The 12,204-nt window shown below is 39.8% G+C and overlaps 1 protein-coding gene across 1 annotated transcript in view; it reads right to left on the bottom strand.

Annotated features, from left to right (window-relative positions):
* Positions 1-12,204, bottom strand: part of COL11A1 (collagen type XI alpha 1 chain) — a 278,226-nt gene that overhangs the window by 125,152 nt on the left and 140,870 nt on the right. The window contains exons 15-19 of the mRNA XM_077277390.1: positions 4,356-4,409; positions 4,141-4,194; positions 2,685-2,738; positions 2,440-2,493; positions 1,813-1,866 (exon numbers count right to left, since the gene is read on the bottom strand). Coding sequence (XP_077133505.1) covers positions 1,813-1,866; positions 2,440-2,493; positions 2,685-2,738; positions 4,141-4,194; positions 4,356-4,409 — 270 coding nt within the window. The remainder of the gene's footprint in view (positions 1-1,812; positions 1,867-2,439; positions 2,494-2,684; positions 2,739-4,140; positions 4,195-4,355; positions 4,410-12,204) is intronic.

Below are 12,204 nucleotides of genomic sequence, written 5' to 3'. Positions count from 1 at the left end.
AAACCCCATGACCCAAAGTGGGGATCATCTCCATCTCTGGAACACTTCACTCAGTCATGAACAGACCTTGGTTTTAATGAGAAAAGTGTGATGCTTTCAATATGCAGCAATCAGCTTATTATGGCAACTGGGGTCTTTTACCGAGTGGGTGGTCGAAGCCACGCAGCCTCTTTAAAGGGCTTAACAAAGCACAACCACTGTGTATAAGTCTTATTAGGGCAGAAGATCTCAGAAGATGCCCTCTTACATCAATCTGTGAAAGAAGCTCTCAATCTTGCCGATTCCAGCCATCCTTGTATAACTGTAAATGGATGGCTAGAATGCGTAGAATGCTACATTTCTACGCACATGCCACTACTGTGGAAATGTCTACTGGATGTAGGTTTTGCTGCAAAAATCTCTGTTTACTATCAAAAAATGGAAAATACTTGTTAATCTTTAGGGAAACCTGTGCTGACAATTTTCAAAGGGCTTTTTTTCCATATTTGCATATAAATAAACAACGTTACCACTGTAAATTATCATTTATATGTCCAAGGATGAGATTCGGACATAGTTTTGACTTTTGTCAAGTATTTTCTTTCCAACAAGCTTCTGGAAATATCTGTCTACTATTTCACTTTACTACCTTTACACCCTACATGTACAGCGAGAGTCAATCTATCAAGCGCTCAAGCCACATAGTAAAACTTCAAGGACGTGTAATTTGCATATAGGCCTTAATAACGGACATCCATCACTGTTGCTAAATTATTCAGAACGTGGATCAAATGCTTTGTTAATGTGTCCGAGAGCTACAGTTATCAGTAACGCAACAAACATGGCTGAAAGCAAATGCCTGATATTCCTCTGTTTTATAGCAGAAAGTAGAAAACCCGAAGACTGAGATGTCAAAAACCAATGACTTGGGCCCCTATTCACCATTTGCGTTTTTTTTTTTTTTTTTAAAGTCACTTTCCTTTTTTTTCTTGGGGTATTAGTTGCCATTTTTGGCCCGAGATTTGTGAGTCAAAAATGGGTTTTCAATCTTTCTTGAACTGTTTTTGCAACTTCTGGCGCCAAAAGTTACAAGATTTGCTCTAAAATGATGGCGTAATCAAAAACACACTAGGGGGGACTGAAGTGAAGTTGCACCAAATTTTACAACTTTTTAGAAGTTGATAAATCTGGCTAAAGCATCTGGAATTTCTAGACATCACCCACAAAGCGTAAGAGCGCAGACACAAGCACATAAAAGGCGCAAATAGAATAATGAATGCCAAAAATGGCACAAAACACACAAAACTAGATAGAAAAACAGGCACAAAGGCAATGATGAGTCAGGGATTTTATGTATATTGTTGCACTGGTGCGCTAGGTCTATGGAGTTAGCAAACTGGTCAATGGGCCAGGGTCTTATTTATCTAGGGCAACACTCACCAAATCCTTCTTCTAGTGCCTGGGACCACCAGCAGAGTGTAGCGAAAAACAAGGTCAACTCCACTACCGGTTCCATAAGTGCCCATAAGTGTAGCAAAGCCAAGATTATAGGGCAGTATTATTTGGATACTGCATTATTTAGGCATTGCATGGTGGTATTATTTGGATTCTTATTGGCTCTATTGTGCGGCCATTGTGTGGTTGTATGGATGTGTCATGTATGCCAGTATTCAGATATGCTTTATTACAATTTTTATTATTATGTATTGGTGCTTAACATGTCCTGACTCTTTAGCCACATGTAAGGCTATCTTTACCACACTCTTTTAATGAAATTTAGAAGTGTAACACATTTTGTCACATCGATCGGCCTCTCAGGTCCCATTTTCTTACCCTATCTCCATCTTCACCGGGGGGACCAGGTGGGCCCAGTGGACCTTTGTCGCCCTAAAAGAAAAGAAAAGAGAGAAAACGTAGAATTGTTTCATTTTTGACCAACACTGCAAAGGAAACTATTTGAGGCACTGCACATATAAAGAACAACTTGATGAGGCATATCAACCTAGCAAGCTATAAAGGAGCGCGTCAGCCATACTTCATACTCCATAAATCATGACAGGCCACCTCATTTTTCCTATATTAAGCGTGTATGAAGCATGATACAGGGGAGCTTTTCTATTTCAAAGGTAATTGATTGCATGTGTATAAGAAATTACATTAACAATCAACTCAAAAGGGCAATTCCTCTACAACCCAAGAAAAAGCCGTGCTACTTAGGACAAGAGGTAACATATAGTGTACAAACATACTGTAGGGTTAATCTAAACTAATAGACATGTCCTCGTATGGTAACTACATACAGAAGTGTATGCAAATGGCTGAAGAAAATGCCAAGAACTCTACAGCAAGAAAGTGCCCTCTGCTGGACAAGCACGAGAAACAGAAAGAAAACGCAAAATCAATGATGCGAATGTAAAATAAAGAACAAAGGTTCTCCTTCTAAGCCGAGGAGTGACTCACCCTGTGACCTTTCTCACCGGGAAGACCTGGAAGACCATCAAACCCTCGGTCACCCTGTGAAATGATGAAAATTACATCTAATTAATCAGCTCATTAGTACAACTACACCCAATAAATATATCCCCACAAATAAGTACTTTTATCCCCCCAAATGAGTCAGTTTACTGTAATTCTACCACCTGACTAGTGCCCATCTACTATACATGACAATCACATGAGTAAGGTACACGTGTATCTAATCATACCTTGGACCCGGATTCTCCAGGCATTCCACGGGCCCCATCAGTTCCTGGGCGTCCCTGAAAATAATACAGCAATTCATAAATTTTATATTTTTTTAATGGCAGCAAAACTATTAAAGTCACAGTAAAGTATGGTTGGCATTTAAAGGGAATCTGTCAGCAAGATTTTGCTATGTATTCTGAGGAAAGCATGATGTAGGGGCTGAAACACATATTTCAGTGATGTATCACTTATTAGGCTGTGTGCTGTTGTTTCCATACAATGAATATTTTATCACTAGGATGTTATCACTGCCTGGACTAGCGCTCTTTTGCCAAGAAGTCTGACCATACCCCCTCTGATAAGCAGCTCACTGTTAATAGACAATGTACACAGAAAGCTGTGATGTGGGCGGGATTAGCTTTCTGAGCTCTGCTAGATAAATCTAATAACTCTGATTGTGTCATAACTGCTGCACCCAGTAAACTAAGTGATACATCACTGGACTAAGGGTCTCTTTTCCTACATTATGCTGCACTATTCACCACTGAAATAAAAGTGAGTCTATCTATTTATCTGTATCTATCTCATATCTATCTATTATCTATCTATCTAACATCTATCTATCTATCTATCTATCTATCTATCTATCTATCTGTCCTTCTATCTATCTATTATCTATCTATCTATCTATCTATCTATCTATCTATTATCTATCATCTATCTATCTATCATCTATCTATTTATCTATCTATTTATCTATCTATCTATCTAACATCTATCTATCTATCTATTTATCTATCTATCAACTATCTATCTATCTATCTATCTATCTATCTATCTATCTATCTATCTATTATCTATCTATGCATTTATCTATCTATCTATCTATCTAACATCTATCTATTTATCTATCAACTATCTATCTATCTATCTATCTATCTATCTATCTATCTATCTATCTATCTATCTATCTATCTGTCCTATCTATCTATCTATCTATCTATCTATCTATCTATCTATCTATCTATCTATCTATCTATCTGTCCTATCTATCTATCTATCTATCTATCTATCTATCTATCTATCTATCTATCTATCTATCTATCCATTTAATCATGGTTAATAAAATTAAGTCAAACATTACATAAAACTAAGTTTTCTAAAGTAAAATGATCCATATTCACACAATGGCACACGTCCATAAATACATTTGCCGATGTCCACGCACCAGAAATTGCTGGCACAAATTTGTGTTATAATTTATCCCAAGATTTGTGCCCTCTTCTTCTGCAGTCCTTCTTTTGTTCCCAGATTCCAGCATGTCATGTCCTGCACATACGCATTCACCAACCAGTATGCTTCTATCTGAACGCTTTCTTTGCTATGTGCTATTTACTGTGACTAATTACATTTCCATTTATCCATATAACATATGTTGAGGCGGGAGTCCTGCGGAATATAGAACTCATTACTCACTCGTTTGCCAGCTTTACCCATTGGCCCAGATGTACCTTGAATTCCTCTAGGACCCTACAAAACCGAAAAATAATGCAGTGTTTGTCACTGTTGATGAAAGCTCCCAAGGCTTGAATGTGAACTTACATAGTGTACAAAAGCAGTGATGGATACAGCGGGATCACAGCAGCAGATGTGCAAGCAGATGACACTCACATCTTCAGAAAATCATTTACCTGAGCGCCTGGATCTCCTGATTCACCCTTAATTCCTGGAGCACCAGGTGAACCCTACGATGGAAGATAGAAAGACAAGTTAGAAAATAAGAGACTTTCTCAGTCTTGGAGAAAGCTATTCTGTTCATGGCCTGAAAAAGACCCCAGCAGTTCTTAATAAAAAGCCTTCAGGATGCTCAATTGTAGAAAGATCATGGCGTGGTGGTCATGGATGCATGTAGACACCCATCTTTCACATGAGGCCGTTATGTCATATGACAAATAAACATAATAAAACATAGCATTGTTGTTGCAAGAGAAGATTTCTTTGTTAATGAATGCGCTGTACATGATGAGAAAAAACATGGCTATTTACTTCTGTCCACAGATTGTGCTTGAACAAGCCTGAGCTGCAATACCAGACACGACCCGTAGACAGGTGTGGCGCTGTTTCTCAAAGGAACTACCCATGTTTCTAAAACCATGAGTAACTCTTTAATCCTGCATATAACTGAGCAGAGTTGTCATCACTCATGTTGACAATATATACTGTATTTATCGGTAATATGCAGTAAGCATGTGCGATGGGAATGGCTTCAGATGCATCCATTGGGCGCTACTCACCCCATGAAGGCTAAAAGGGTGTCAGATTGGGGCACAATGGTAAAAAAAGTGTATGGAATAGCATCCTCGTCCAGAGGTACAGTGCATGCTAGGAGGTTTTTCTGATGTACACGGCAAATGAAGAACCATAGTGTCCCGTGAGCCGTCTTATATGGCCCTGCAGCATCACCATCAGGGCTCGTGTAGACGACCATATTTTTGGTTTAATGCAATCTGACAAAACCATGTTATTCTATGGGGCCACGCTCATGTCTGATTTTCTGATTGGACAGAATCAGTCCAATAAAAAGATCGCAGCATGCCTGATTTGCATCCAATATTTGGGTCACACTCAGCCATGCAAGTCAATGAGTCCATGGAAAAAATCGGATCGCACTTGGATGACGTCTGACTGCAGTCCGACTTACAGAATAGAGAAGATGGAGATATTTTTTTCCCATGTTCTCCTCATCTGAGAAAATCAGATCATGCTCTGATCAGAGTCTGATTAGCAAATTGTCCCGATTCTCTGGGATGGTGGTGTGACCCCGGCCTCTTTACATATTTATTTGTCATCTGTTTATTCATCCATTCCTTAAGTTCTAAAGTATTTTCTTAGTTTCTCCATTTTCCAAATATGGCTACATAAAACGGCCATGACACTTCCTATATGCCTATTCTTTCCAGACTCCTATCTGTTGGTGAACACCAGAGATACATTTGCCTGCTTGATACTTTGGATTACAATCCTTGGGAGAATAAGCATTCAGCAGTCTGGGAGACACACTGGGGATGGCAGCCCCTTCAGGAGATGTCATTATTGCTATTACCTGTGGTCATTTTCGGAAAGCACAGAGGGGAGAAACAGTTGTCATTTGGAAACAGCAAAATAGAATTTTCAGGAAGATGGAAGAAAACAACTGAACGGGTTTCTTTTGTTTATGTTTGTTTATGTGTTTAGCAAACAGCATTGTTCTAAAGGCAAAAATGGCAACATCAGCTGTGAGATCAATGAAAACCACATGGGTGTTGTGCCTAAATCAGCAAGCTTTTGGGGTCTGGTTCTGTGACAAACTGTTAAATCATTCTACCCCACAAGTCAGGAATTGATATTACACTGACACCATTCTGAGATATTCACCATACGTATCACAAGAACAGAAGAGGAACGTCGTACTAAATACTTATGGCCAGCTACAGAGCAATTGCTCCTTGTGGACTTATATATAATTTTTAGAAATGCAGGAGAATGTTTCCCAAAATAATGAAAGAGAATAAAACCCTCAAATGTTCTCTAAAATGCCATAGATGCGGCAGCGGCTGCTTTGTTCTCTGGTCCTGAAGTTTTCCTCAAGCGACTACAGAGTAAAATAACTGGACGTCTACAGCCTCCTTGTGGTGCGAGAGCTACACAGCTCACTAAGGGATCCTCGCTGGTTTCTAAACATGTATTAATATCTCATATCCCGGCAGCTGGAGGCAGCAAAACTGCAGAACTAATCATCAAAACGCCTCACGCCTCTTTATGCACCAAGAGCTTCAGTGTTTCATCATTTTTTTGTAATTTCTTCTGCTTTCCGTTTTGTTACAGCCACTGTACGAAGGGGATCTATGTACAGTCATGTCTCCAGGTTATGTCTTCAGACGCCAAAGTCAGACTTTTCTTTGTTGGATATGCATTATTCTGATTTATGCTGGTCAGGTGCGGTGTTTTAGGCCACGTTCACACGTTCAGTATTTTACCTCAGTATGTGGAAGCCAAAGCCAGGGTGGAGAATCCTGAAGTGGTGACGTGTTTCTATTATACTTTTCCTCTAAGGCTATGTTTCCACGTGGTGTAATGGCTGTGCTTTGGACGCAGCACATACCCCACTCCGCCCAAAGCGCCGCCCCCTTTTGTACGCGTGGTGATTCCGTATGTGTTCATTGAATCACCACATCCTATCCATAGACTGGGTTACTTATCTTGCGGAGATGGAGAGTCTCCGCAAGATAAATAGACATGCTGCGGTCTAGAAAGACGTGCCGCATGTCCGGATACGCAGGGCCGCCGGATACAGCCGTACGCACATAGTGGAGACGGGATTTAATAAATTCCCATCCACTATGCTGTAACATCTGGATGATGCGGATTGGACGCTGCGGATGTACGCAGCGTCCAATCCGCAGCAAATCCTGATGTAATACACCACGTGGAAACATACCCTAATTGTTCCTCTCCTGATTTTGTCTTACAAATACTGATGTACAATACTGACCAAATACTGAACATGTGAACTTGGCCTTTCATTGAATTACTGTATATTATAGTTACAGATCTACAAACACAGGCAGCCGTCAGGTTAATGGGCAGAAAAATGAATTACATTAATAAAGTGGACGATGGGGGATTCTTGTTTTGACACTGCATCCTCGAAATATCTACAAGTGAAATTAGGCTATATATACTGATGGTGAGCTAGTGAAAAACTCGAGAACAATAAACTCCCCTAAAAATGATTAGTCTGGGTTGTAATGATGGCCATGGCCAGCTGTCACAGTGGTCTTGGGCCTCCTCAGCAGAAAAAAAAGCTAAAGTTGTGTGAAGGGATGAAGGATCAGCACTTCAGGTGCAGCAGGAAAAAAACCCTCACTTTTACTGGAGCAGTTGATGTTGATGAAGATACAGCTCTCCACAGTTATTCAGTACACTCAGCCAACAGCCCCTCATGGTGTGATGAACCAGCTCTTGTCCGGCAATGTGCAGCAGCTCTCCGCACTACCGCTGCATATAGCACTATAAGTGCACTAAACCTTCTCCTCTCTGCCTGGACCTTGGCATCCATAACACTTCAGGCTTACAGGAAAGTCCTTCAGCTCTCTTCCCACCACTGACAACTAAGGATCGTGTCAAGACATCTCTCCTATCAGATGGCATCCTAGTGTGGTTGTTTTTTTCACAGACCACTTGACCTTTATTGCCGATTTTCATCTGACCCTCATATCAAAATCGGACATGTCTCTGTGATTTTTGAGTATTGTTCAGTTCGCAAAAAATCATGAACAGCCCCAGATGTTAGCCTCACTGATTATGACCAGTATGGTGTTATCTGTGAAAACCATGGATAGCACTCGTACGCGAAAATTCGTCATCTGAATGAGGCATAAGACTCCATGTGCAAATTCCATAATTCTTACTCATAAAAGCAGCCACCAAAATCTATCAATTTCACTGACTGGTCAACTGTTTCAAATGTATGAGGTTCTGCTGATTCTCTCAGTGTCAGGGATCAAAGGATTGTGAATATTGACTTTCAAGATCAGCCACTACCAGAAGAGTCCATCATCAGTAGATTATTTAGAAAACAGGTGTAGCCTAAATGCACATGTTGGGGGAGGGTCCTTCAGAAAAAAAGTTCATCCAACAATCATGGAAGATTCATTGAAATATCTAGGTGAGAGGTCATAACATATTAGCCTGTCCCATACACCGTAGGGCCTTGTTCATATGTATGAGGTTTTTTTTGGGGTTGCATAATTGCATTCACAGTTCCCATCCGTACGGCATTCATGGTTCTTGTACTCAAAAAAAAATGTCATAGCTTCTACTACCCATAAATGTTAAAAAATTGGACAGCACTTGGATGACACGCGGATAGTATCATTGTGCTGTCTATTTTTTCAGCCACCCATTCCCTTGAATGGGAAAATTAGATCCACAAATTGATTAAAAAACAAACATATCTCCTTTTGTTATGCAGATAACTGGGCAAAAAAAAACCAGCGCATGTGAACATACCCACAGCAATGTAATGGGTACATGCTGAAAAATACACAGACAATATACGTCAGACATGGACACCTGAAGAAGGCTTGTGATACAGGGACAGCTGACAGTCACTGGTATAGATGATAGGGTGATTAATGTTTTTAGAAATCCTTCACATGGCATAAACCCACATAATAGAGAGCTCAGCTGCTAAATATCTCTCATGTCGCCTGACGGGTTCTCGTGAAGAGCTGTCCTCTGTCAGCTAGCATGTATTATGCTGGGATGAAACCAGCCTTATATTAGATTTAGTCTGGGAAAGCTGAATGACAAACGTGCGGTAGATTCGATGTCGCTCAGTTTTCTTACAAGCACAAAGAACAAGAAAGTAAAAAAACATTTCCAACTTGACAGAAGAAAAGTGAAGAACACCCTTGTGGGAGGACAGTATTCTGCCCCTCATCATAATGGAGAATCTGGTGATATCAGTGAGGTTAGACCTTCCTATTTTGAGATCTGTTTTTGGCTCTTTCTCCCTCAGTAATGATATAATCTCACCATTGACATAGATATAAGATTTTCTCTGCCTGGTTGGGTGATTATGTGCAGTGTGTGTGCAGAGGGTGCCCCTTAATCCACTACTACAGAAATGTCAAACAGTAATTGAAAAATACTTTTTTTCAAAGTGTTTATATTTAACACAAGTATAATGGTCATACCCGGAACTAGAAAGCTTCCATGCTTAACGCGTTTTAGGTCATCTTTGGCACATGATAAATTGAAGAGGCAGCCGGATGAGCATCAATCATATTATCTAGCTCCTTAAAGATTTTCTGTGGTTCTTTTTCACCCGTCTTCCTTGTACAGAAATGGACTCTTAATTATTTTCAATTTACATTTTATGTACAGTGAAGGAAATAAGTATTTGATCCCTTGCTGATTTTGTAAGTTTGCCCACTGACAAAGACATGAACAGTCTATAATTTTAAGGGTAGGTTAATTTTAACATTGAGAGATAGAATATCAAAAATAAAATCCAGAAAATCACATTGTATAAATTAGATAAATGTATTTGCCTTTTTGCAGTGAGAAATAAGTATTTGATCCCACTGGCAAACAAGACTTAATACCTGGTGGCAAAACCCTTGTTGGCAATCACAGCAGTCAGATGATTTTTGTTGATGATGAGGTTTGCTCACATGTCAGGAGGAATTTTGGTCCACTCCTCTTTGCAGATCATCTATAAATCATTAAGATTTTGAGGCTGTTGCTTGGCAACTCAGAGCTTTAATTTCATCCATAAGTTTTCTATGGGATTAAGGTCTGGAGACTGGCTAGGCCACTCCATGACCTTAATGTTCTTCCTTTTTTTAGCCACTCCTTTGTTGCCTTGGCTGTATGTTTTGGGTCATTGTGTTGCTGGAAGACCCAGCCATGACCAATTTTTAATGTCCTGGCGGAGGGACAGAGGTTGTCATTCAGGATTTTATGGTACATGGCTCCATCCATTCACCCATTGATGCTGTGAAGTAGTCCTGTGCCCTTAGCAGATAAACACTCCCAAAACATGTTTCCACCTCCATGCTTGACAGTAGGGACGATGATCTTTGGGTCATAGGCAGCATTTCTCTTCCTCCAAACACGGCGAGTTGAGTTAATGCCAAAGACCTCAATTTTTGTCTTATCTGACCACAACACCTTCTCCCAATCACTCACAGAATCCTCCAGACCTCCAGGTGTTCACTGGCAAACTTCAGATGGGCCTGCACATGTGGCTTCTTGAGCAGGGGGACCTTGCGGGCACTGCAGTATTTTAAACCTTTACGGCGTATTGTGTTAGCAATGATTTTCTTGGTGACTGTGGTCCCAGCTGCCTTAAAATCATTAACAAGTTCCCCCTGTGTAGTTTTAGGCTGATCTCTCACCTTCCTCATGATCAAGGATACCCCACAAAGTGAGATTTTGCGTGGTGCTCCAGATGGATGTCGATTGACAGTCATTTTGTATTTCTTTCATTTTCTCACCATTGCACCAACAGTTATCTCCTTCTCGCCCAGCGTCTTACTTATGGTTTTGTAACCCATTCCATCTTTATACAGGTCTATCATCTTGTCCCTGACATCCTTATGAAGCTCTTTGGTCTTGCCCAAGTTGTAGAGGTTAGAGTCTGACTGATTAACTGAGTCTGTGGACAGGAGCCTTTTATAAAGGTGGCTATGTAAGACTATGTAGCTGTCTTTAATGCAGGTAACAAGTTGATTAGGAGCATCTAACTGGTCTGTAGGAGCCAGAACTCTTAATGGTTGGTAGGGGATCAAATACTTATTTCTCACTGCAAAATGCAAATACATTTATATAATTTATACATTGTGATTCTGGATTTTAACTCTCAATGTTAAAATTATAAAAGTTTAAATCACCAGCCTTTCGCCCCATTAAAAATAAAAAATAAAAAATAAAACCTACACATATTTGGTATCGCCGCATTCAGAATCGCCCGATCTATCAATAAAAAAAGGATTAACCTGATCGCTAAACGGCGTAGCAAGAAAAAAAATCAAAATGCCAGAATTAGGTTTTTTGGTCGCCGCAACATTGCATTCAAATACAATAAAGGGTGCACCAAATGGCACCAAAATGGCATCATTCAAAATGTCAGCTCAGCATGCAAAAAATAAGCCCTCACTCGCCCTCTGATCATGAAATTAATGGAGACGCTAAGGGTATCGGAAAATTGCACATTTTTTTTTTTTTTTAGCAAAGCTTGGATTTTTTTTTACCACTTAGATAAAAAATAACTTAGACATATTTGGTGTCTATGACCTGGATAATCAAAATGGCAGGTCAATTTTAGCATTTAATGAATGTAGCAAAAAAGCCAAACAAAAAAACAAGTGTGGGATTGCACTTTTTTGCAATTTCACCACACTTGGAATTTTTTTCCTGTTTTCTAGTACCCGACATGCTAAAACCATTGATGTCGTTCAAAAGTACATCTTGTCGCACAAGAAATAAGCCCCACATGGCCATATGGATGGAAAAAAAAAAAAGCTATAGCTCTGGGAAGGAGGGGAGCGAAAAACGAAAACGCAAAACCGAAAAAAGCTAGGGTCATAAAGGGGTTAAATTATAGACTGTTCATGTCTTTGTCAGTGGGCAAACTTACAAAATCAGCAAAGGATCAAATACTTATTGTGTTCGCTGTATATCTCTATTGTACTATGAACAATGAATATTAAATATGGGCCAATAGCATAGCTACCGAGGTTGTGTAGAGGGTGCAGTCACCCCGGGCCTCAGAAAGGCCCACCCGGAGCTACAGGTGCTTCTCACAAAATTAGAATATAATCAAAAAGTTAATTTATTTCAGTTCTTCAATACAAAAAGTGAACCTCATATATTATATAGAGTCATTATAAACAGAGTGATCTATTTCAAGTGTTTCTTTCTGTTAATGTTGATGATTATGGCTTACAGCCAATGAAAACCCAAAAGTCATTATATCAGTAAATTAGAATA

This window comes from Ranitomeya variabilis, chromosome 8, assembly GCF_051348905.1.
Source record: "Ranitomeya variabilis isolate aRanVar5 chromosome 8, aRanVar5.hap1, whole genome shotgun sequence".
In the NCBI taxonomy this organism is placed as follows: domain Eukaryota; kingdom Metazoa; phylum Chordata; class Amphibia; order Anura; family Dendrobatidae; genus Ranitomeya; species Ranitomeya variabilis.
This window is presented reverse-complemented; position numbering and strand designations above follow the sequence as displayed.